At 43.7% G+C, this 27293-nt stretch overlaps 1 protein-coding gene across 1 annotated transcript in view; it reads right to left on the reverse strand.

Moving 5' to 3' along the window:
* LOC310634340 (von Willebrand factor A domain-containing protein 7-like) overlaps window positions 1-27293 on the reverse strand; it is a 60902-nt gene that overhangs the window by 26018 nt on the left and 7591 nt on the right. The window contains exons 2-9 of the mRNA XM_083352630.1: window positions 19019-19138; window positions 15858-16037; window positions 13263-13338; window positions 10593-10684; window positions 9724-9888; window positions 7859-8068; window positions 5438-5576; window positions 71-207 (exon numbers count right to left, since the gene is read on the reverse strand). Of these exons, the coding sequence (XP_083208756.1) occupies window positions 71-207; window positions 5438-5576; window positions 7859-8068; window positions 9724-9888; window positions 10593-10684; window positions 13263-13338; window positions 15858-16037; window positions 19019-19138 (1119 nt within the window). The remainder of the gene's footprint in view (window positions 1-70; window positions 208-5437; window positions 5577-7858; window positions 8069-9723; window positions 9889-10592; window positions 10685-13262; window positions 13339-15857; window positions 16038-19018; window positions 19139-27293) is intronic.

Raw genomic sequence — 27293 nt, forward strand, 5'->3', positions numbered from 1 at the left:
CAGGCAATTTTCTATTTTTTTTTCTGCCTGAGAAAACATCAGAATATTTTCTTTATTCAGATTGACTTACTTCTGCGTTTCCTACTGGAACAATAGCCTGTGAGGAGATAGTTCACTATGGACTTAGTAGACTCAATCAGAATTTCCACTTCTCCCTTCAGATGCTCATCTTTTGCTCCAGCATCAGTGAAGACAAAGATCTTGGATCTGGAGGGACACAAAGGATTTTAGGAAGTTTGTGCTAGGGGAAAAGTAGCTTGTGTATAGGGTTTGCAAGAAAGTAGCTTACTCTCAGTTGTTGCCTTATACAACTGTGGACTTTAACTTTCAGAATTTTTAAACCTGTGACTGCTAAGTATTTTGGAAATGTAAATCCTGCTATCTGAAAAGCATCCAGTTGGGGAACAGTGGGTGAAACTGATGGAAAAAGGGAGATGAATACGGATTGGCTGAATCACTTTTATAAACAAAAGATGTGTAGGAAAGGCACTGAAAGAACTCAGCCTTAAGCGCTGGACAGCCTCCAATAGGTGAACTATAGATAAACTTTGACTTACAACTATTTAGCGACCATTTGACGTTATGAGAGACCCTCAAAAAGTACTTATGACCCAGATTCGAAGTTCTGATGGCCAGGCGCTTCTGTGGTCATGTGATCATATTTTAGGTGCTCAGCAACCAGCTCACATTTATGGCCGTCCCACTGTCGCATAACACAATTTATAGGGTGGTGGGTTTTTTTTGCTGGAAATTGGCATTTACTTCTGATTTTTGGCAAAACCAGCCTATTGCAGACAATGGGTTTGATTAATAACTGTGGTGTTCACTTAATGACTGTGTCTTTGCTTAATGATCATGATGACCTGCTTAATGACCAGCACAATGTACAACTGTAATAAGGCTCAATTAATGCTGTCAGTCAAGGACTACCTGTAATCTCAGAATCAGATAGCTTTCAGGATTCACAAGCACTGGGAGCTAGCTGCAGAGATGAAAAATGATACAACGGATATGTTTTGATTCTACACTATTATCTGTTCATTCACTATTATCTGTTCATCGGCTTAAGTATGTCAGTCACAGACTTTGCATTGTGACACCACGACACACACATCCTATGTAAGTACAGGTAAGTCCTTGATTTATGATCACAGTTGAGCCCAAGGCAGTTAAGTGAGTTTTGCTCATTTTACGGCCTTTTTTGCAACAGTTGTTAAGTAAATCACTGCAGTTGTTAAGTGAATTACACGGTTGTTAAGTGAATCCAGCCTCCCTTGTTGACTTTGCTTGTTGATAACTGGGAAGGTTACAAATGGTGATCACATGATCCCAGGACAGTACAACTGTCATAAATACATGCCAGTTGCCAGGTGGCTGAATTTTGATCACGTGATCACAGGGATGCTGCAATGGTGGTAAATGTGAAAACAGGTCATGCCACTTTTTCCATGCTGTTGTAACTCTGAACTGTCACTAAATAAATGGCTACCTGTATGGGGCCTGTGAGATGGCTGTATTGTTTGTAAGCTACACTTCCCGATTTTATGGCTGTTTTTAATCGTTTTAACTTGTTTTTAATGTTTTTTATTGTTGTTTTTGGCTATTTAGTTATATGGGTTTGATTGTTCTGTGATTTTTTTTTTATCTCTGTGAACCGCCCAGAGTCACTGTAAAGTCGCGTGCTTCACAGAGAGGCGGACACAGAGCTGGGGTAACGATGAGTTTATTCGTAACAGAACGAACTGGGGAAACAGGGAAGCCTGGTGTCTATTTGTACCTGCCCAGGTGGATGGCATCCAATCAGTTCAAACCTGGGCTTCCTGCCAGTGCAATGGGTGTAGATCCTGGCTTCCCACCAGGCTGACCATGCCTGGGGCTGTCAACAGCTTAAGTCATTAGGCTTATCCTGAGCGAGCAGTTATCGCCCGGAGCTGTCCAACCCCTCTGCTGATCTGCACCATCAGCCTCCTGCTGTGCTGTCCTTTGTGTAGGCTGGGAGGCATACACTGCAGTCACTGCAGTATGTAAGATGATTGGCTATATAAACTAAATAAACAAATAAATAAAAATAAGATTTATCACTGGCTTCCTCTTCCACTTTCTGCAGCTGCCTGCGCCTACATTCCTGGATTATATACGTGATGCTTTAGAAATAAAAAAGGGAAGTAGACTCTGCCTTAAAGTTCCATCTGTTTAAACTTTTTTTAAAAAAAATATTTTTATTATCATTTTTCAATCCTGTAAAAGCAGCGGTCCCCAACCTTTCTGGCATCAGGGACCGGTTTTGTAGAAGACATTTTTTTTTACACAGACTGGAGGGGGGATGCTTTTGTGCACAGCCTAGATCTTGTGCGTGTGCAGATGGAGCCTCCTTGCTTGCCTGCAGCTTGCACAGCCTGGCTCCTAACAGGCCACGGACCGGTCCCAGTCTGTGGCCCGGGGGGGTTTTAGACCCCACAGCCCAGAAGTTGGGGACTCCTGCTTTCAATTTAACAAAATTAAAAGAACAAGAAAAAAACAACACAAGACTATTGGAAATAATAAAAAAAAGAAAAAGAAAAAAAAAACACAGAAATAATAATAATAATAATAATAATAATAATAATAATAATAATAAGAAGAAGAAGAAGAAGAAGAAGAAGTTGGAAGGGACCTTGGAGGTCATCTAGTCCAACCCCCAACCCCCATCTTATTCTTTCCCCTTCCTTGTTGACTCTTTTTAATCCTCAAATCCATAAATTCTCAATTTAGTCTTTTATTCTTTCAGCAAAAAAGATGATAGAAGGTTCCCAATCTTTTTAAAAAAGTCTTTTTTCCCCCCTCCCCTGACCCACCTATCTAAAGTTGGACCCTGAGGCTATGGCGGGAAATGTTGGCTAGACAAAAGAAAAGTACTTCATCAGCACATTACAGACTTCAGAGTGAGAAGACTGACAATTTTGTGTGGGATCTGACAAATTCGAGTGGGAATAAGGTCAATGATAGTTTCAGGCCAGAAAGATTGCCTGCTTCCTCCTAGAGTCAGGAAGATTAAGCGTTCAAATGCTAAAACTCTAGATAGAACATTTAAGGCCTGTTCTACACCGTTAACCTCTTGTGAGAAACAGTTTGCTTGTCTCATTTATATCTGCAAAGACATTTCATTTATAAAGAGGCAGAAGAAAAAACAATGAGACAAATGATTTTAGGAAACCGTTGTTTAAGGGTGTGACACTTGGTTCGCAGACCGAGAAGCTTTTGGGAGACCCTATTGTAAATTGCTTGGGCCCTTCAGATGATTACTCACACCCTAGAGCAGGGGTGTCAAACTCAATTTCATTGAGGGCCGCATCAGCATTGCGGTTGCCCTCAAGGGGCCGGGTGGGTGTTGCCTGGGTGGGCATGGCCTACTGGGTGGACGTGGCTAGAGTGTGTATGGCCTACTGGGTGGGCATGGCCAGCTCTACATCGTTCACATCAAGGGTGCCTATGGGGGCCTGGGCAGGAGTGGGACAGATCTGAGGGTCTCTGGCAGGAGGAGGGTCTCTGGGCCAGGGCCAAGGCAGTGGGGGCCGTTCCCTCACTGTTTCCAGGATGGCTTTGCGGGCCACATGAAACCACATCGCGGGCTGGATCCAGCCCCCGGGCCTTGTATTTGGGTTACTGCAATGCGCCCTACCTGCAAAAAATAGCATGTATGTATCCAAATCAACCACCTAAGTGTTGGAGATGTGAAGAGGCAACTTATTATCATATACGGTGGACATGTAAAAATGTTAAAGCCTTTTGGATAAAAGTATGGTGGATTCTTCAGAAAGTTTTTAAGAAAAAGATAAGATTTACTCCACAGTTATTTTTACTGGGTATTATCTTGGACTGTTCTGCTATAGAAACCAAATTGATGTTACATTTAATAACGGCAGCCAGACTTCTGGTGGCACAATATTGGAAGAAAGAAGATACCTACGATAGAACAATGGACATTTAAAGTAATGGACATGGCTGAAATGGCAAAAGTTTCAGCATATTTGAAAGAGCAATTGCAAGAAAAATATATTTTGGAATGGAGAAGATGGATCGATTATATTCAAAATAAATATGGGACTAAAAAGTTTCAAATAGCTTATGAATAATTTTTAGTTATTAAAAAGATGTGTTATTATTATAGTTTTGTTATAAGGAAGTTAAAGAGTGGAAAGTTTGTTAATGTTTTAATAGATATTTAGCATATGTTTGTATAAGATTGTTATACACAATACCCTGTATTTTGCTTTGGGAAGTTTGGGGGGGGGAGGGGTGATGGGGAGGGGGGTTCAATTTATATGTTTTTTAAATTTTGTAAAACTTTTCAATAAAAAAAGATTCAATTAAGCTCTAAAAAAAGATACTTGGAAGCTGCTGTTGGTGCAGAAAATAACTGCACATGATTGTGCTGCTTTGTGAACTGCGCTGGATGCCAGTTAGTTCCTAGGTGCAATTCAAGGTGTGGTTCTTACCTATAAAAGCCGTTCGTGGCGTTAAGTGAATCTGGCTTTCCCATTGATTTTGCTTGTCTCAAGGTTACAAAAGTTGTTCACAGGACACTGCGACCGTCAAAAATATGAGCAAGTTGCCAAGTGCCTCGTTTTGTTTACCATTGCAAATAAAATCGGGTCTGGTTCTTATTCCAAGCTGGGAGAAAGATGCAAGAGAAATGAATTGGAGGCAGGCTGCAGTTGGAAAGGAGGTCTCCATTTATTTGGTAGCCAGAAACCATAGTGACAACAGCTTATTTCTGGGATGGCTGACCAGTTTGGGGTGGAGAGTAGAATGGGCTTTTTTATATAGCTTTGGGGGCTTCGTAATTGAGATGTCTGTTCCTGTACAAGAATATGTCTTTTAATATTTTAATGGCTGTTACCAGATTCCTATGGGGTCATGTAGGGGTCATGACTGGCTCTAGAGACAAGAGGGAAAATGCAAATCCTAGATGTTTTGTTTGTCTGAGCCAATCTTGTCACTTTCGACTCTTTGCTGCTTATTCGGAGCTGCAGGCTACCCTTTGTTTATGAATGGAGTGGCTTTATGAATAGATTAAAAAATATCCATTCAGAAAGCCTAGCCTCTTCCGGTTTCTGCTTCAGGCTGTTTTCCTATAGCAGAAAGACCGGAGCTGCTCTCTGCCTTTATTAAAGAGATCTTTCTCCTCTTCTCCTTTAGGGGAAATATTCTATTCTGCCTCTTTTAATATCCTGTAGAATATTTTATTCTGGGCGGGGGAGGGGGCTGCCCACATCACATAATCATGGGGATGCTGCAGTGGTTGTAAGTGTGAAAAAGGATCGTAAGCCACTTTTTCAGTGCCGTCGTAACTTCGAACAGTCACTGAACAAATTGTTGTAATTCAAGGACTGTCTGAAGAGTATTGAGAAATATGGAGAAAAAGGGAATTAGAGGCATCATCCTGGACACTTCTCACCTTGGCATGCTGTGTTGCAAAGCCAGTTTCAAGCCAGACATGGACATTTCTGGGCAGTCACCACCTCCAGTAGCAGTCAGGAGAGAGATTGCAGATTCCAATTCGTCCACACTTTGGGTCTTAATGATGGGTCCAAAATCTGCAAAGATAGGTCTAGGTGGGAACTGAGTCATGATAGTATGAAGAAGACCAGCCAAGGGCCACAGTTTCAGACAGAGTCTCTGGGTTTTTTTTATTATGTTAATTCCGTTTTTTGCCTTTCCTGGGGTTCTGAAGAGATTTTTCCAATACTTTCCTTTTAAGTAATTAAAGATGAACATTCTTATCTGTTCCTCAAAATAATAAGACTGGCACTTGATTTCCACATGTCTTGACTCAGATTATTTAGTTTATTCAGCGGTAAACAGTCTAATCGCTGAGAGTTTACCATAATATCAGTTCAGATGTATGCACTAATTCATTTAAGAGAAGTCCTCTTAAAAGGTTTAATTAAAAGCTTCCTCCTTTGACTTCTGGGTCTATAATTGTTTTCTGCACAGAAAGGGCAAGTATCACTGGATTCATCAAATCATAGGGTTGGCAAGGATCTCAGAGGTCAACCAGTCTGACCTCTTTTCTTGGAATAGCACTTGCTAAAGCATTGTGGACAGATGGCTCTCCAGCCTTGGTCTGGAGCTCAGTCAATGACTTTTTCATGTTCAAATGGGATTTTCTACAGCAATGGCAACATTACAAAATGGCATTTGCACCTAATAGAAACTAATATTTACAGCATATCTTCCGAGAGAAGGCAGGAGCCGAGGGATTAAAGGACATTTCAAAGTGACCATCTGAATAGGATACAATTACATGAGCATAGATCAGGAGGAAAACTCAGCTCGCTTAACTGTTCATCAGAAAATGTGGCTTCCAGTCCCTCCACCATCTTGGATATTTGCATCCACGTCATTTTCAGATTGTGAACTAGACACAGCATTCCAAAATACGGGTAGTCCTCGACTTATGACCGCAACCGAGCCCAGCATTTCCATTTCTAAGCAAGACAGTCAATAAGTCGGTTTTGCTGCATTTTTCTTGCCACAGTTGTTAAGTGAATCACTGCAGTTGCTTAATGAATCATGCGGTTCTTAAGTGAATCTGGCTTCCCCATTGACTTTGCTTGTCAGAAGGTCAGAAAAGGTGAACACATGATCCCGGGATACTTGCAACCATCATAAATACATGGCAGTTGCCAAGCGTCTGAATTTTGATCACGGGACCATGGGGTTGCTGCAACAGTTGTAAGTGTGAAACTCGCTTATAAGTGACTTTTTTTTCCAGTGCCACCATAACTTCAAGTGGTCACTAAACAAATGGTTATAAGTCAAGGACTACCTGTAGCTTGAAGTCAGTTTCAGTTCATTCTTACCATTGATTTACAAAACACCTGACCTTAGCTAAAGATCTACTGCGCTTTTCCCTCTTTCAGTTACAAATACAAACATTCTCCAAAAGAGCAGCTTTTAACGTCCCCATTTAAGGGAAAGATTCAAGTTTTTAATCATCCTCCCGATTTATTTCCCTCAGTTTCCTCCTTTGCAGTAAAGCGGTGACAAATAATCACACATCCTGAGAGTTTTGTGAGCTCTTGGTTCACTTTCCACCGAAGGACAATCTGTCACTGTAGCCTGGTCACCCCAGCAGAGATGTAATTCCTCCTGTTTTTACTAAAAAAGAAAACAACAAGAACAACCACCCTGTATTCCCTATTGTTGTTCTGCACCAGCCTGCTACCGGCCCTGCAGAAAAGGCAGGGACAACCCCTTTTTCAAAAAGGCAAGAGGCTAGAATTACGCCTGCCAAATTTATTGCAACAAAAACAAACGGAACAAGACAAACCAAGAAACAGGAGCTTTAAGAAACATGAACTATCCGACGGTTGCCTTCAGCAAACCAGCCCTCCCCACACATTCCCCTTATATAGAGTTCAGGGCGTGGCTTCTCTCTGCCTCTTTCTGAGGTGCCCCATTGCCTTCCTCTGTTTACTCCTGCTTGACTGCCTCCTGCGTCGGGCGTCCTTGAACAGGGCCAGCTGTGGGTCATCTTCATCCACGCTGTCAGGCTCACACAGCTGGGTCTGCGTCGTAACCAGATGGGAGGGGCCTGGCTGAGGGCTCTGCAGAGCCTCAAGGCTATCCTCAGCAAGCTCTCCAACACCCCCCTCCTCCTCCTCTGAATCGTCCAACCCAACTGCCGAACCCACAGGCTGACCCTGAATCACAACAATTGTTAAATCACATAATCCCTTCTAACTGGCCATAACACTGCTTGAATTCTCTGGAAAAAAACAACACACAAACAACCTTGAGCAAAAAAAGGAGGGCAATTCCAGCCTGAAAGGGAGAAATCAGAAGGAATCTCAGCCTTCTATCACCTCCTTACCGGGATCGTTGAAGGGCACAAGGATGTAATTATAAGGTGCATCCGGAGAGCCAGAATACGTTCGGAGGAGCTCAATGCATTTGGTTTTGACTAGATGGATGTCGTCTGACATGCTGCCGGTCGTGTCCACCACAAAAGTGAGGGAATAACCATCCAGGTTGAAAAACTTCTTAAAAATATCGTCTCCCACTTTAGATAAGAGGCCGACACCTGAACAAAGAAGAGAACAAAACGGAGCAACAGAGTTGGAAGAGAACTTGGAAGTCATTTAATCCAGATTTCCCCAACATTTTTGTCTTTGCTGATGTCCAGGGGGGTGGGGTGGGGGGGTGGGGGGGCGGAGAGGGGATGGTTCCATGTGAGTGGCGGGCAAACAGGCACACGTTCGGCCGTTGTTGACTCAAGTGGGGATATGCGTGCACGTTCTCCCCCTCCACTTTTGCAGTCCAATTCCGAACAGCTTAAGGGCTGGAGATGGGCCACAGCCCAGGGGTTGGAGACACTGGTGAGATTCAGCCGGTTCGCACCACTTTGGCAGAACCGGTAGCTATTTTTTTTCTTGCCCAGGCCCAGAATGGACATCTGGAAGTGGCATCCACACAGAGAACCGGTTGTTCACATATTTGAATCCCACCACTGGTTGGGGACCCCTGTTCTAGTCCAATCCCCTGCTATAACAGGAGACAGCACTATACCAGTGATGGCGAACCTTTTAGAGACTGAGTGCCCAAACTGCAACCCAAAACCCACTTATGTATCGTTGGGTGCCGGGTGGGCATGGCCCATTGGGTGGGTGTGGCCCATTGGGTGAGCGTGGCTGCGGTGGTAACGGCAGACTGGGTGGGACTAAAAAGTTCAATCAATCAATTCCAACTTTGCGAGATCTTTTTTCCCCCGTGAGATGATGAAATTGATTGATTGATTGAACCTTTTTTTTTTGCACATGGCAGCAGACGCCTAAACCGAAAAGGTTTTCTAACCTTTTATAACCAGCTGAAGGCCTAGGACTGGGCTGACGGCATGCGTGCCCACAGAGAGGGCTCTGCGTGCCACCTGTGGCACCCGTGCCATAGGTTCGCCACCACAGCCCTGTACCATTTCAGGCCAGCGTTTGTCCAACAGCAGGACTGAGTTATGTCTGTACTACAATATATCTTGTTTCAAATTGTTGTGAGTGGCAACACTTAATATTGCTTGATTTGCAAAGGAAAAGCCACAACGGCATAAATGCCAACTTTTCAAGCCCTGCAGATACATGAGACAGATATTCCAGGCGGTCCTCGACTTACGGCCGCAACTGAGCCCCAAAGTTCTATTGCTAAGTGAGGCATTCCTTAAGTGAGTTTTGCCCCATTTCACGACCTTTCTTGCCACACTTGTCAAGTGAATCGCTGCAGTTGTTAAGTGAGTCACCCGCTGAATCTGGCTTCTCCATTGACTTTGCTTGTCTCAAGGTGATCGCATGACCCGGGGACAGTGCAACCGTCATAAATACGAGTCCATTGCTTAGCATCTGAATTTTGATCACACGACCATGGGGATGCTGTGATGGTGATAAGTGTGAAAAATGGTCGTAGGTCACTTTTTTCCAGTGCTGTTGTAACTTTGAATGTAACTGTTGTAAATTGAGGACTAGCTGTACTAAAGTTCTGTTGACTGAAAATCCAGAGAAGGGCTATCCAACACCTATAAATGGCACCCAGGTTGAGGAAGTATGTCTAGCCTCTTTTTAAATTGGGCAAAACAGTAGAGGAATGTCTATGTAAGGATTGGAGAAATTTTCTAGCCCATCATTCAAACTGAGATGGGTGGTTTACAAATGTGATAACTAAATAAAAATAAGTAAATCTAGGACACAGCCTTACCATCTCCAACGAAAAAGCTCTTGGTGGCTTCGATGGCTAATTCCGCTGCTTTATGATGCAGGCGATAGTGTGGTGAAAGTTCGGGATTAGAGGTCTCCTTGTTGATGCCACCAGTGGTAGGGAACGTATGAGTCACGTCATTTTTCCCACCATGTCCACATTTGCCTTTAATATACAAAAAAGAAGGAAAAGGCACAAATGCCTTGGCTTATCGAAGGCAGATATATAGTCTGTGATAACCTTTGCACTGGAGCATGGTAGCTCCACGTGCTCAGAATGCTGGATTGGAAGTTGGCAAGTCGACATTCAAAATCTGAGAGCTGTTGCTTATTGGGATGAGCTCCTATCACTTGCCCCAGCTACTTGCGGGGACAAAAAAGGAGTTCCCAAGGCTGTTTCCCAAGCAATGGTGATGTCACCAGATAATCCTTTCAACCCAGAAGCTCCTTAAACAGTGTCTCCTACGTGAACGGAATGGGACCCTTACATTTTAATGTCATGTAGGGGCAGTACATGTGACAAGACACACCAACATTTTTCAGCCTTATCCACTTGAAGATGTGTGGGCTTCAGCTCCCCAAATCTCCCAAGCCAGCATGTGGGTGGAGAATTCTAGAGCTGAAGTCCACACATTTGCAAGTTGCTGAGAAACAGGGAGACAGGCCTTCAGGCTAGCATATTGCTGAGATGGTTCTTAAAAAACTGAGTTCAAAATAATTTGAACGGACTTCATTGCCATTTTATACTGCAGGCATTATTGGCTTGATCCAAGGGCTAGCTAAGCATGAAAATTATCCGCTCCCGTCTGCTTGTTTGGAACACAGAAGAAGAATGGATGAAAATATTTAGCAAGGGTAGGTGATATTTACCTAGTGGTTTCTTCCTACAGGAATCTGATACTTTATATCCACTTGTAAGCATGTCTTTCACCAGGAGGTTGTCCTCACACTCAAACTCGGTCCTGTTAAACAAAGACTTTGGTATGTGGGATTCATGAGCTTAAATCTCACCTAAATCAGAAATCTATCCTGAACTGCATTTCATAAACATGCTGAAAATAACAGAAATCATTAATTTCAGATGTGCAATACGGGTGTTTGTAGGCAATGTAACTGAACTGTCCGGTGCCTATCACTAGAGCTGTGCAAATCTTTCAGAAGAGATGTGTCAGAGAAGTGCGTACAGGTAGTTCTCACTTAACCCTGGAAATTGGGGCCGGCGACTCCATCACTAAGCCATGTGGTTGTAAATAGTGATGTCACATGACTGTGCTGACTTATGATGGTAGTTGTGGTCATCCACGACTTATCATCCTTAAAAAAACCCTATGCAGTTGCAGTGGCCTGTAGTCACGTGATCACCATTTGTGACCTCCCGCTGGCTTCCCCATTGACTTTGCTTGTCGGAAGCTGGCAAGGGAGGTTGCAAATGGTGATCATTTGACTGAGGGATGCTGCGATGTCATTATTGTGAGCCAATTGTCAGGCACCCAAATCGTGATCAGATGAGCACAGAGATGCTAAGAGAACTGCAGCTGAGGACTCCATCATTCTGAATGGCCATTCAACAAAAACTACCTGTACATAGTTCTCTCTTTGAACTGTTAGAGTACCTGCCTTTCTTTCTCCTGCAGCTGCTTGCTTAGTTGGTGGTGGCCATTTTCCTGTTGATAACCACATTTTTCTGGGAAAAAAGATGCAGTTGCTTTAATGATCCAAAGCACTCGCCATAAAGTGATTGAGAAACATCACTTAAAAATAATTTGCCCATTATAATAACCCTTACCCAAAAGGTTCTAACTGAAGTTAATAAGGACCGAGAGCAGATTTTTGTCTCTTTTTTTCAAACACTGTATGGGAAAGTGACTCCTGATGGCTTTAAAAATAAATCTATGCAGTTTCATTGGCAACATGTGGTTTGCCATAACTAGCGCCAGGAGACCTGGCTTCAGGGCTAAGGTCTCATAATCTCACAGTTTCTAGCTCAATGTCCAGACCACACTGGCACTCTCTTGGAAAGTATTGGATTAAAAAAAAAAAACTGGAGCTCAGATTCTCAGATGTGGAGTCACTCACTGTCATATTAGCGGACATTACATTCAAAGTTTTTAGTTTTAGTCTTTGAAAATAAATCTCTCTAAGTATTGTATTATATTTAATTGATTTGTATCTTAAGTGTATTTAAGTGTATTTTATGTGTACATATATATATATATATATGAATATTGTAGATAAGAAGGTATGTCAGTCCATTTGTACCGTGTCCAATGTTTTTAAATAATAAATTTAATAAAGTTTTTTAAAAAAGAAAGAAGTACTTAACAACGGTTTTTACTCATGGTTCATTAGAAATTAAATTCATTTCCAGTTACTAGTGTTTCTGCATTATACCCCATTATAATTATTCACATTCGTTTATACTGTTAAATCTTTTTAATATTGCATTTATTGGTTATGATCCAAAGATTCACTGAATCATTTGAATAAAAACCTTTAATTTATCTTTAAAAAAAAGAAAATAAATCTCTCTGAGTTGATCTGCACATACAACAAATTATAAGACCAAAGCAGTGGTGGGATTCAGCCAGTTTGCACTGGTTTGGCAAAACTGGTAGCTACATTTTGCTGAGTTCGGAGAACCGGCTGAATGCACACTGCTTCCAGAAGTCTATTCTAGGCCTGGAGGAGGCCTCCCAGTCCTAGAACGGCCCGCCGTAAGTGCACGGATGCCACTTCCGGAAGTCTGTTCTAGGCCTCGGAGGCCCAGGCCTTCATCCAATAAGAGAACCAGTTGTTCAGGTATTTGAATCCCACCACTGGATCAAAGTCTCATTTGAGACAAAGACTCTGGGTCTTCCTTTAAAAAACAAAACAAAAACTTGCATGTGGAAATGAGAATTTTGGAGAGAAAAATAAGTGAAGTCCCATTCCTTAAATGTAATGCTTTTCCATAGTCACAAAAAAATTGTAGGAAGACCCATTCAGATAAGCAATACAGGTAATCCTCGACTTGCAGCCATTTGTTTAGTGACAGTTTAAAGTTATAATGGCACTGATAAGAGTGACCTATGACTGTTTTTCACGTTTGTGACGGTTGCAGCATCCCCATGGCCAGGTGATCAAAATTCGGATGCATTGTAAACATGAAAAATGGTCAGAGGTCACTCTTATCCGTGCTGTTGTAACTTTGAATGGTCACTAAATGAATGTGGTAAGTCAAGGACTACCTGTAGTTCTTGTTTAGCAACTGGCTTGCTTAGCGACCATTTGCAATTAGGATAGTGATGAAAAGCTAACTTTGTAACCAGTCCTTGCATTTTTGCAGGTCTGTAAAACAAATTAAAGCTGAAGTAAAATCATAGGTGCAGTCTCCGTTTTGGCTAGCACATGCTTTGTTTAAAAACTGAGTTGCCAGTCCTAAGTGTGGTCACTAAACGTGGACTACTTCCACTTGATTTATATACAGATGAAGATCAACCTTTACAACCCATTGTATAAAATAACCCTCTTTTTTTTAGATGAACCCATTTGCGGATTTACCTTGATACTCTTTTACAATTAACACATGTCTTCTTAGAAGCTGGTGCAGTGGGAATGACTGGACTACTTGAATTTACTGAGGGAACATAAAAAGAAGAAAGATTCTCTTTAGATGTAGCTGAACTTCTCTAAAAATCTGAAATTCCTCCAATCCGACATTCGGAATTTTAAAGGTATTGTGAGGGTTCTCCCCAAACGGTGCTGGTGGGGTGGCTGGCCATAAAACACACAATTAGAAGGCAATCTGGGGAAGGTGACATTAATTGGGCCAAGAATAAGGCAGAAAGAAGGTTGGAGCCTCAAAAGCCAGGTCACAAAATTACAACAAGGCCTTTATTTCACAAAACTATTGATGATGCTCAAAAGTGCGTGCGCGCGCACACACACACACACACACACACACACACACACATCCTTTCAAGTGCAAGGCTCAGCTGGAGAAAAGTGTTATTTTTAGGTTTTTGTCAGCTTTGCAAAGCAGATCAGAACTAAGATTAATGCTACAAAGACTAATGCTACTTTTACTGTAAAGCTAGGATAACTGAATTTTGAAAGTCTGAATGTGCTTTCCTTTCCCTCCCTTTCCCTCCATGTGAACCAGGGAGGAGCTTGTCTGAGATGTTTACTCATATTACACTCTTGGTCTAGGCTCAAGCCCCTCTTCTCTGACCATTGCCTTGGTAGTGGCTCTTCCTTTTGTCCTTCAAGGTCATTCCCTCTGCCCTGTATAAATTTATATCCCCACCATTGTACAGCCTAGGGAGAAATCCATCACTCCTTCCTATTTTCTCCAGCACAGCAACTCTGTGAGGTGGGTTGGGCCCCAAGACACCCAATGGGCTTCTGTGCCTAAGGGAGGATGGACACCCGCGGTCTCCTGCTTTCCAGTGTAGCACTTTAACCACTATACCACAGGTCTGCAGCCCGCGGCTCCGGAGCCGCATGCGGCTCTTTTAGCCGTCTCCTGCGGCTCCCAGTCCTCTGCCATGTGCAGTCCAAAAAAAAAAAAAAAAGTGGGACTAAAAATGTTCAACCAATCAATTCAAATATGCAGGGTAGGTGCATATCTCGCCTTGGCTCCACTCTTCAGTCAAACCCTGTTCTGCACATGTGCGCATGTACGCGCATGTGCACACATTTTTTGCAGCTCCCAGTTTTTCCTTTTGTGAGGGAACCGGTTCCGAGTGGCTCTTTCACTGTTTCAGGTTGCTGACCCCTGCACTATACCAAAGCAGATTTCTAATTTCAATTGGCCACGAGGTATTCTTTGAAATAGAACTGATGTAGGCGTGGGAAGTCAGCTTCCCAGAGAAGGAAATATTAAAAGGGCAGAATATATTTCCCTAAAGGATTTTAAAAGCAGAAACCAACCCTGCCCCCAAGTCTCTCTGTCCCAAGCACAAACCAAGTCTGCAGGAATGCCGATGCGATAATCTTGTCAGGAAACTGGGATTAGGAAGAAAGATCTCTAGAGTCAACATCAGCGACAGCCCCAGGGAAGCAGGGGACATAATAGGACATACCCACAACCGTCAAGAATCCTAGAGGGGCACACCTAGGCTCAGGACAGAATACGTGACAAAGGAAATACAAAGCTTGAAACAGGAAATAACTCCAAACGATAGAGTCCAGGGGGTATGAAAACTCACTACCCACATGTGGTCAGTCCTTTTTTTCTGTTGGATCCATCTTTCTGTCTGGCTTTCCTCTGCAATAAACTACAACCTTCTTCCCAAAGCAGTTGCCATGTTTATTCCCCGCTTGGAGGAACCATGATGGAGACTTTTCTTCCTACACAGGAGTCTAGTGATCTTCTGTAGAGCGTGACAGCGACTGCCTGTCACACACAGACATGAACACATAACACAAAACACCTAATTGGAAGTCTCCTTCCAAATAAACTCAACTCCCATTGGCTTTGCAGAGATATTACTGCATTTGTTTTGGCAACAGTATAGAAGTAGTTTGCTGTGCCTTTTTTTCCTAGGATCTGCTTTGTTTCCCTCTGTGTGTGTGTGTGTGTGTGTGTGTGTGTGTGTGTGTGTGTGTAAACGTGCATAGATACAAACATGCAAGAATGTGTGTGAAAAACAGTCAAGCTACACGGCCAGGAAAGCCCATCTGGCATTAACATAGGTATGTATGAAGACATCAACACCAGAAACTTTACACCGGGTACTTCAACCAGAAGTTGACCTAATAAAAAAATTGGAAAGATGGACTACATGCTTCAATAATAAATAAATTAAAATAGAACCAGAGCTTTCTGCAGTTGGTGGGAGGGGAATTGGTACGTACATATTTTTTCCAATAGCAAAAGCACTTAGATTTGTATACCACCCATAGTGCTGTATAGAAAAGTAATTGTAATTGTGACTGTATAGAAAAGTAGAGAAAACTCTACCCCAGATAAGGCATACTAGGGTTATTTGCACTGTGTGTTTGTGTGTGTGTGTATTTATATATATATATAAATCAAGATGCTAGCCATGACCACTTGATTTTGCCCACCACCTTGACTTTTTCAGTCCCCTCCCACCATGGTCAGCTCTAGGCAGCATCCAGTTCTTTGCTTCCGTACTCGTTGCGACTTACACAAGTATTCGTAAGGGCTGTCCTTTCCCATTTCGACCCAGTTGGTGTTGCTGAAGAATTTCTGAATCACGTGAAGACCTCTTCCAGCACTGAGGCGAGCTGCTTCCAAGGCTGCTGAGTCTAATTCCCCTCTCAGACTAGAAAGCATGGAGTCACGCAGAATTTGAATTTGGTTAATACCTGGGAAAAGATAGCATGTAACTTCTGAAGAGCTGAATGTAAACTTAATCATCTAGTCCTACAAACTCTCCAGAACAGGAATTGGTTACTACAGATCCCCCCACACAGGAGGCCATCTTAATTCTGGACCTTTGGTGGAGGAGAATCTGCCTGCCTGCCTGCCTGCCTGCCTGCCTGCCTGTCTATCATCCATCACAAACTAAACTAGAACTCACCATGGCCAACTTGCTGCGGGACAACCTGCCACAGGACAATCCAACAATTCAATTTAATTATTTAAAATAATTTCAAAACGATTTTAATTTTTGTCATACACATTTCACTTTGTCCCCCTTTTTGCATTCTTTCTTTAATGATTCTATTCGACCATTTCTTTGATATTAGTGTAACTCTCGTCCTACAGTTGATTTGTCCTGTGGGCAAGTTGGGCGTGGCGAGTTGTCCCGCGGTGGGTTGGCCACAGCGAGTTGTTTGCAGGAAGTTGGCCATGGCAAGTTGTCCTAGACCAGGGGTAGGCGACCTCGGCTCTTTTATGACTCATGGACTTCTGGGAGTTGAAGTCCATGAGTCATAAAAGAGCCGAGGTTGCCTATACCCCTGTCCTAGACCCCTCTTCTCCAGGATAAATTCACCTCCAACCACAATCCTTGTTACCTTGATTGCCGTCCTCTGGATATGTTCAGTTTGTCTTTCCTCAAATTCTCTCCTTTTTGAATGCTTATATAGTGATATTAGGCCACATAATAGTAAACTAAACTTTGAGCCATGTTCCTTTTTCTGGAATATCTTGAACAGCAGAAGAGCTAGGATCGATCAAGTCTAGCCATGATTGAGCCATCTTTCTACCTTACTGAGATCTTCTGCTACATGGGAGGACCAGCCCTGCAAATATACCCTTGGCCGGTATCCACCAAAGAAAGTTTTCTGTGTGCCAGCCCAGAATGATGGTACCTGTTAGGCCTTGATCAAACTCAGGTTAACAGTAGAATCAAGAAATCCTAAGGAATCTATCTGACTTTTTGCTTGGGTGTGACTTCCAAAAAAAGTTTGCTTTTAGTTATCTTTGGACTTTGATCACTGATACTTCATTTTTTTTTCATCGATGTTAGCATTGCGTTACTATAGCATTTTCTTAAAACATTGATTTATCATATTTATATAGCTACTCAGCTTATAATATATGATTCTGGGCAGCTTCCAATGAAATTGTAAAATAACCATATTAGAATACCATTTCACTGGTCTGCTGTGAAAGTTCTTCCTTTTAAAAACAAATATATAAAAAGAATGCAGTGGTGAAGAGTTTAGCGCAGTGGTGAAGGCCCTGGCCTAGAAACCAGGTGGCTGGGAGTTCTAGTTCTGCTTTAGGAATGAAAGCTGGCTGGATGACTTTGGGCCAGTCCTTGTCTCTCAGCCCAACTCACCCCACAGAGTTGTTGTTGTTGTTGTGGGGAAAATAGGTGGAGTAAGGAATATTAGGTATGTTCCTTGGTTTGAGTTGTTTATGAAAAAAAGGCAAGATAAAAATAAAAAAGACGTACTTTTGTTCATGAGATTAAGTCTCTGCTATATGTAAAGCAAACGTGCCCTCTGCAAATATTGACTTTTATTATTATTATTATTATTATTATTATTATTATTATTATTATTATTATTATTATTATTTATCCCATTTATATCCCGCCCTTCTTCGAAGACTCAGGGTGGCTTACAATTTAAGCACAAACCAATGTGCTTAGCAATAGCCTTCATTCTATGTATATGCCTGCTTATTAGGGCTTTCGGTCCCCCCCAAGCAGCATTATTACAAAGTCAGCTTATTGCCCCCAACAATCTGGGTCCTCATTTTACCTACCTCGGAAGGATGGAAGGCTGAGTCAACCTTGAGCCTGGTGGGATGCGAACCTGCACTAATTGCAGGCAGCTGGTGTTACTTAAGGAGGCATTAGCCCACTGCTCCACCAAGGCTCTTTATCCAAAGCTCTTTCTTTTAAAAAGAACCTGGAGGTCAGTGACAGATGTACACAATAAGAAAGCCACCCCATCCTTTGTATAACTGACAAGCATTAAACCACAAACGTGGTGACAGCAGGAAAGGGAGTGCTGGACAAGTACAACAACTTTATCCACTGTGGCTAAATTAAAGCTGAGCATTTTCAGTTCTGAACTAGGGCAAAAGTAAGAACGGTAGCTTTTTAAACAGAGTTCGAATATGGCCAATAGTGAGGCATGTTGGGAACTGTAGTTCAGCAACATCCGGAATTTCACAGGTTCCCCACCATTGCTGTAGACTAGAGATTGTAGTGAATTGGATCAGCTGTTCCAAGCAGATTGTATGGTTTCTAGTGAATAAATAATGGCATTGGCCCAACCTAAAGCTACTAATTAACCAACCATATTCAACCATAAGTCATGTGAAATCGTGGCAGTTCAGCATAATTTTCATATTTTATATTTCGTTTCCCTTTAATGTGTTGATTTCTTTCTCTCTCTCTCTCTCTCTCTCTCTCTCTCTCTCTCTCTCTCCCTCTCTCTCTCTCTCTCCCTCTCTCTCTCTCTCTCTCTCTCTCTCTCTCTCTCTATATATATATATATATATATATATATATATATATATATATATATATATATATATATATATATATATATCTCCCAGGTCCATAACCTGGACTTAGCTGCACATCTCTGAGTTAAGGTATTTTTACTGGATCAGGCTAGAACAGGGGTAGGCAACCTTGGCTCGTTTATGACTCGTGGACTTCAACTCCCAGAATTCTGGGAGTTGAAGTCAACGAGTCATAAAAGAGACAATGTTGCCTACCCCTGGGCTAGAATGATTGCCTCTTTTAGGATACTGACCATTGACCAGGTTTGTCACCTGCTTCCATTATAACTGAGTTTCCTCTAGTTCCTAATACCACCCTTCGCACCCCTGAACATACCCCTCTTCTAAGCAGCAACAACCATAAATTCTATCTTACTTTTGCTAATCTGTTCACAGTAGAAGTAGTAGTCATTGTTGCCTTTAGACGATTCCACTAGATTATTTCCAGTGACAATTTCCTGGACGGCTTTTGTGAATCGGCTGGGAGAGACATCAGCTGTGTAAAAAAAAAAAGTGGATTAGTTAAAATTATTGTCCTCAGTAGTAACAATAGTAGTATTCTTTTTTTTAAATTCCATTTATATCCCGCCCTTCTCCGAAGACTCAAGGTGGCTTACAAGCTTAGCCTTCTTGATCTTTCAATCTATCTGGCATATTCAATACACATTCTTTGAAAATCTATCATCTTCCTGCCCGCCCACCCGCCCACCCACCCGTCTGTCTGTCTGTCTGTCTGTCTGTCTGTCTCTCTCTCTATCGTATTTTCCGGCGTATAAGACGACTGGGCGTATAAGACGACCCCCGACTTTTGAGAAGATTTTCATGGGTTAAAAAGTTGTCTTTTACACCGGAAAATACGGTATCTATCTATCTATCTATCTATCTATCTATCTATCTATCTATCTATCTATCTATCTATCCCTCAACTTACAACCGCAAGTGAGTCCCAAATCTCCTTTGTAATTGTTAAATGTGCTTTGCTCCATTTTACAACCTTTCTTGCCACAGTTGCTAAGTGAATCATGCAGTCGTTAAGTGAATCTGGCTTCCCCCATTGACTTTGCTTGTTGGGAGGTTGAGAAGGTTACATGACACCGAGACAGTGCAACTTTCATAAATACATGCTAGTTGCCAAGCGCCCAAATCTTGATCACACGACTGTGAGGATGCTGCGACAGTCGTAAGTGTGAAAACTGGTCCTAGGTCACTTTTGTCTGGTGCTGTTGTAACTTCAAACAGTCACTAAATTAATGGTTGCAGAGGACTGCTTATGTGGCTGCCTGTCTCATGTGAAAATGACTCCGGGCTGCTTCTAATTATTAAAATAGAAAACTACGCGTAAAACAATCCAAAACTATTTTAAAACAGTACGGTTAAAAAAAGGCACATGGAACAAGAGAATTTGATGTTTCAGTAAGAAAGAGAGCCATCACTAGGTTTCCCTCATTTCCTAGCCTGATGGCATAGCCGCTTCTTGGGGGATTTGCGCAATGTTAAGGGAGAGGGAGCTAAGCTCACTTCCATGGGGTGGAGGAAAAAAGGTTCCATAAAGTGGGTGCCATGGCAGTAAAGGCTTGTCCAGTGGGACTTACCACATTCCCTAACAAATGGGATCCATAATTTGCCTTCTCAGATACTCTCAGACATCCTGGTCCCTTGCCATGAAGGACTTTAAAGGTGAAATCCGACACCTTGAATTGGACCTGGAAGCAAACTGGCAACCAACACACTTTGCGGAACAGATGTGTAATGCGTACCATTCTAGGGTCAAATGTAACTGCCCGCGTCACTGCATTTCGCACCAGCTGAAGCTTCCAGATACTCTCCGAAGATAGCCCATACAAACCACATGCCAGGAATTCAAATGGGAGGTGACCAGGCTGCAGGTGACAGTGAGCACAGCAGTTGCATCCAGGAAAGAGTGCAACTGATGAACAACACGAACTTGTGCAAAAGCCCTCCTAGCCAAAACTGCTACCTGTTCTTTAAGCAGGAGCCGTGAGACCAGGACCCCCCAGATTGTGCTCTGGGTTTGTATGAGGCATTGTCACCCCATCCAGCACCAAAAATGGCATAGTCCTAGAACTGGGAGCCACTCAGCCTTCCGACGGTTCAGCTGGAGCTGTTGTTGGGGAAAGGTCACCTGGTTGTGATTCAGTCCAAAGCCTCAGAATGGCCCCTTACATCAAACGGCAAACAGGGCTTTGGAGGGAACCATGCATCAGACCAGCAGAATTGGTGAAAAAAGTAAAGTCCTACATTTAGGCAAGAAAAACCAAATGCACAGGTATAGTATAGGTGGTTCCTTGCTCAATGGTAGTAACTGTGAAAGGTGTCCTAGTGGACAATCACTTAGATATGAGCCGGCAGTGTGCTGCAGCTGCCAGAAAAGCCAACACAGTGCTAGGCTGCATTAACAGAGGGAGAGAATCAAGATCACGTGAAGTGTTAATACCACTTTACAATGCCTTGGTAAGGCCACACTTGGAATACTGCATCCAGTTTTGGTCACCAGGATGTAAAAAAGATGTTGAGACTCTGGAAAGAGTACAGAGAAGAGCAACAAAGATGATGAGGGGACTGGAGGCTAAAACGTATGAGGAATAGTTGCTGGAATTGGGAATGTCTAGTCCAGGGGTGTCAAACTCAATTTCATTGAGGGCCGCATCAGCATTGAGATTGCCCTCAAGGGGCCGGGTGGGTATGGTCTGGGTGGGCGTGGCCTACTGGGTGGGTGTGGCTAGAGTGCATATGACTTACTGGGTGGGTGTGGCCAGCTGTACATCGTTCGCATCAAGGGTGCCTATGGGGGCCTGGGCAGGAGTGGGACAGATCTGAGGATCTCTGGCAGAAGGAGGGTCTCTGGGCCAGGGCCAAGGCAGTGGGGGCTGTTCCCTCACTGTTTCCAGGATGGCTTCGCGGGCCGCATGAAACCACTTTGCGGGCCGGATCCGGCCCCCGGGCCTTGTGTTTGACATGTCTGATCTATGCAGTTGTGTTTCTGCCTCCCTTCGTGTTGCATTTGCATGCAATTTTCCGTATGTATACATTGGGAAACTTTGGGTGAATTGCATGCTCTATTCTGAGTCACACAACCAGGAAGGAGGCAGACTTAGAATGATCAGTCAGCAAAATTCCAAGCCACTGCCCAGCTGTTTCCCCCTTTGGGATCCACGGGGATGGGAGGTGGGGTGGGGGGAGAGAGATTTTCTCTGATTTGTTTTTCTCTCTCAGCAACTCCAAGCCAGATCCACCCCCACCTTTGAACATTACCTTTCTTTTATTACATTCTCCCACCATATCAAGTCCATTCCCATTCTGGGATTCCTGCTGATAGACAAGCAGAGGCACAGAACTCCAGCCTTTTTTAAAACATAATTTATTTCTAGCATTCGGTTGGCTTGGAAAAGATAAAAAGGCAGGTTATTGATTTGATTCGATTTGATTTGATTTGATTAAATTTATATGCCGCCCTTCTCTCTGAGGACTCAGGGTGGCTCACAACAATAAAAATTAAAAAACATAGAGTAAAAAATTTAAAAAAGAATTAAACAATAGATGCAATAATTACGAGACAATTTAACCCAGTGAAAAGCCTAATTAAAAACCATAGACAGTCCAGGCCCGCTTGTTGAAACAACCAGGTCTTCAGGTCACGGCAGAAGGACCGAAGGTCAGGGGCCGTCCGCAGCTCTGGGGGCAGTTCATTCTAGAGGGTCGGCGTGCCCACAGAGAAGGCTCTCCCCCTGGGGGTCGCCAGCCGGCATTGCCTGGCCGACGGCACCCTGAGGAGGCCGACTCTGTGGGAGCGAACCAGGTGATGGGAGGTTGACAACGGCAGCAGGTGGTCTCGCAAGTACCCCGGGCCTAAGCCATGTAGGGCTTTAAAGGTTATTACCAACACCTTGAATCGCACTCGGAGGGTAACCGGAAGCAATGCAGCTCGTGCAGGAGTGGTGTAACATGGGAGTACCGAGATCCTCCCATAAGCACCCACGCGGCTGCATTTTGCACCAGTTGAAGCCTCCGGGTGCTCTTCAAGGGCAGCTCCATGTAAAGAGCATTGCAGTAATCCAGGCGAGAAGTGACGAGGGTGTGGGTTTGGGACCCCTGCTCTAGGGTAACCTTTGTCAGCCTGGCCAATTTCCAGATGGGCTGGATGACAACTCTGATCTTCCCAGCTAAGCCCAATCAACGCTGGCTGAGGGTGATGAGGGCTCATGGTCCACAACAGTTGGTTGGCAAAGGCTGAGCTATGCAAAGAAATGGATACAGGTGGTCCTCAACTTGCAACCATTCTTTTAGTGACTGTTCAGCGTTACAACCGCGCTGAAAAAGTGACTGATGTCTGCTTTTCCCACTTGTGACCATTGCAGCATCCCCATGGTCACATAATCAAAATTCAGATGCTTGGGAAGTGAAGTGTCCCAGGGTCATGTGGTCATATTTTACGACCCGCTGACAAGCAAAGTCAATGGGGAAGGCAGAGTCACTTAACCACCATGCTACTAACCTAACAACTGTAGTCATTCGCTTAACCCGTGTCAAGAAAAGTGGCAAAAATGAGGCAAAAGTCACTTTTAACCACTGCCTTGCTTTGCAACAGAACTGTGAGGCACCATTGTGAACATAAGTCGAGGACTATGTGTATGAAGGATACCCAAGGAAAATATTCTGGGTAAAACTGAATTGAAGGAGCTTCTAGGATGAAAAGTGAAACATTTTCAAACAAAAAAGAAAGTCTAGCTTCTTTTTTGAAAACGCATCTTTGGGACAATTCTAAGTGAACGTGTAGGGCATTTCCGAGAGTCCCTGCCAATGGGATCGGACAAAATGGAGTGACAGGGATCAGCAGCTTGGCTGGGTACAAGGAATGCCTGTGCCCTATCTTGTGACTTGCAAGGGAGTATTCCCACAGGGTTAAATAGTTCCATTTCTTGTGTGCCTCTTCTCAAGGTCTTGAAGACAACCACAATTTCATATCTCTCTGCACATTCTCTCCCTTCATTCCTTCTTAAATCCAAGGAGCAGCTGATACAGTCCATGTTCCTGTCAGACTCGATTGACCGCTTCTGTCATTCTGCACCGAACTGCTGTGGTGAATAGATTATTCAGAGCTGACCGCTCTTAAAATTCTGCCTCTGTTAATTACACTTGTTCTCCATTTATATAAGAGGCAAAGCCTATCGTCTGTGAAACGAATCATCAAGGCCAGGCTCACCCGGCACACAATGCTAGAAGCCACGGCTTTGTTGTTGTTAGCTGCGAAGTCGTGTCCGACCCATCGCGATCCCATGGACAACGTTCCTCCAGGCCTTCCTGTCCTCTACCATCTTCTGGAGTCCATTTAAGCTCACGCCTACTGCTTCAGTGACTCCATCCAGCCACCTCATTCTCTGTCGTCCCCTTCTTCTCTTGCCCTTAATCTTTCCCACCATTAGGCTCTTGTCCAATGAGTCCTTCCTTCTCATTAGGCGGCCAATGAGAGAGATGAATTCACTTAATGTTCACATGACTCACTTACCAACTGTAATGATTCACTTAACAACCATAGCAAAAAAAGGTCATAAAATCAGGCATGACCCTCTGACAACAGATATTCTGGTCCCAATTTGTGCTTCTAAGTCAAGGACTCCCAATACATCAGTGCTCACCTCCCAGAATTCCCCAGCCAACACTGGAAGACCTCACATCTTAAAGTTGCTAAAACTGCAATACATCAACAAGATGCTCTGCTTAATTCTTCCCTGAAATCTTAGCTTCCTAAAGAATGATCATCCTTAAAATCAGCTTTCACAGAACCATGTCTCATACTACTGGTTTCCTGTGCTGTATGTGGTTTAGAAATGTGGGGAAAGCTCCCGGATTTTAGATTAAATCCCACCGAAAAGGGGTTTTTTCCCCTCTTTTTTCAGCAGTGTGCCTGGTTAGCAGTTAGGACAACCTATTCACCTGATCTGTGTGGGTTTTTTGAAAGCAAATTCCCATGACATTTGTCCATTTTGGCTTCTGGCTATGTCTTTGTTATGCTTGTCAAACGCCAGAAGAGACTGCTGAAAGAAAAAAAACCTCTTCACATTATTACATTAAGCCATAGTTCATTATTTGTTTTATCTATATTCTTTAGTTAATAGAAGAACAGAGTTGGAAGGGGCCTTGGAGGTCTAGTCCAATCCTCTGGCATACATGGGATAGAAACTCTTGTTTTTAAGGATCTTGAAGTGGGAGGTGTTTTGAGTTAATGCGGATCATAACCATTGAGCATGGCCGGGTTCACATATCACACGAAGCTTTGAACTGTGTAATCATGATTTACTGAAATAAGCACAACTGACAGACTCATGCAACTCCCAGAAACTATGATTTACAAGGCACCATTTGATGACTTACAGTGGTGCGTGCAGACTTTGCTGATTGTGGCTTATAAAGAAATCCACATGTCTGAGTCTGTTGTTTGAACCAAGCCAGGATGTCTTCATTAGAAGTTAATTACAGGTAGTCCTCGACTTAAAACCATTTGTTTAGTGACCGTTTGAAGTTATAACCGCACTGAAAAAAAGTGACTTATGATGGGTTTTTACACAACCACATCTCCACAGTCATGTGTTCAAAACTCAGTTGCTTGTCAACTGGCATGTATTTATGACGGTTGCAGTGTCCCGGAGTCATGTGATCACCATTTGCGACCTTCTGGAAGCGAAGTCAATGGGGAAGCCAGATTCACACAACCATGTTAACTATCTTAACAACAGCAGTGACTCACTCAACAATTGTGGCAAGGCAAGGAGGCAAAACTCACTCAACTATCTTGCTGTTATTCTATTTATAATAGAATTGTACTCTATTCCATCTAAATTCTTCAAGTGACAATAAAGGTTATCCTATCCCAGGGGTAGACAACCTTGGCTCTTTTATGACGTGTGGACTTCAACTCCCAGAATTCCTCAGCCAGCCATGCTGAGGGAAAAGGGCATGGGTCTTCAAGCTTGGCCCTTTTATGACTTGTGGACTTCAACTCCCAGAATATCTCAGCCAGCGTGCCTAGCTGAGGAATTCTGGAAGTTGAAGTCCACAAGTCATAAAAAGGCCAAGTTTGAAGACCCCTGGGAAAGGGAGAGGTTTCCAAGCTGAGCCATGCTGGCTCAGGAATTCTGGGAGTTGAAGTCCACGAGCCATAAAAGAGCCAAGGTTGCCTTACCCCTTGTCCTATCCTGTCCTGCTTAGCAAGGGGAAATGTTGGGCTCAACTGTGGTCTTAAGTTGAGGACTACCTGTACTTTTGCAGGCTCCCTCCCAGAGGTTAGGGGAGAGCAAACGACATCCGACGGCAAACACGAGAGTTGCGGAAAGCGCGGTCTGTGCTGGGGAAACTGACCCGCGAGAGTCGTGGGGAGGCACTAACGGCCTTTTGCAAACCAGCCGCAAACCCGGGGAAAAAAAAAAGAGGTTTGCGCGCGCCTTCCTTGCAAGAAGCCAACCGGGGAAGGGTTGCTCCGAGCCTTTCAAAGGGCGATCCCGACTGGGCTGAGGGGGCAAAAAACACCCGGACTCACAAAGCTGAACATGAGGTAGACCGGGGGGGGGAGGGGGAGGGAGGGAGGGAGGGACTGCGGAGGAGGCGTGACCCATCTTTGCCACGCCCACCGGAACGCGAAGGGAACTTCTGTGTTTTTTTAAACCAGGGGTCTTCAAACTTGGCCCTTTTATGACTTGTGGACTTCAACTCCCAGAATTCCTCAGCCAGCTTTGCTGGCTGAGGAATTCTGGGAGTTGAAGTCCACAAGTCATAAAAGGGCCAAGTTTGAAGACCCGTGTTTTAAACTCTCTGGGCGCGGAGCTCCAGCCACGAAGCTTCATCCTGACGCGCCTTCCAAGATGCGGGGAGCGGATCCGAGAGGCCGAGAGAGGCCGCCGCTTGAGAGAAACAAAGCCCCCGCCTTTCTCCACCCCGGGGATCCCGGCGCCTTCCAGCCGAGCGCGGGAGGAGAGAGACTGTTGCTCCGGTTGCTTTGAACTGATCCGCCGTGCTGGCCGGGCGGGAGTTGTGTCAATCAAGCACCAACGCAACTAGAAGACGCGATTTAGCAAAAGGCCGGAGTAAAACAGGATGAGAAGGGAGGGATAAATACAGGCCTTAGCTTTCTCTTCGCGGTCAGCCGGCCCCGATCTTTAAAAAAAACACACTCCCTGACAATTTAAACAAAACACAAAAAGAACAGGCACCATGAACAGATCATCACAAAGTTAAAAAAAAACAAAAAACCAAAGTTGTTAGTTGATTGGAACCAGGGCGCCTTAGAATCAAAGGGGTTGATTCTGAAATAGTGGTAGATAACTTTTGAGGTACAGTGGAAGATACTACAGGTATTCCTTTACTGACCACAGTTCATTTAGTGACCAAAATTGCAAGGGCCCTGAGAAAAGTGACTTTGGACCGTTTTTCACAATCATTGTGGCATCCCCACATGGTCACGTGATCAAAATTCGGACGCTTGACTCGTGATGGCCGGAGTGTTCCAGGGTCATTGTCGACTGTCCCACTGGTTGAAGTAGCAAAGAAAACTGGGCAGCCATGTTATCACCTTTTGCAACCTTCGGACAAGCAAAGTCAGTGAAGAAGCCAGATTCACTTAAGAACCGTCTTACTATAAC

This window comes from Vipera ursinii (assembly GCF_947247035.1).
Source record: "Vipera ursinii genome assembly, chromosome: 2".
In the NCBI taxonomy this organism is placed as follows: domain Eukaryota; kingdom Metazoa; phylum Chordata; class Lepidosauria; order Squamata; family Viperidae; genus Vipera; species Vipera ursinii.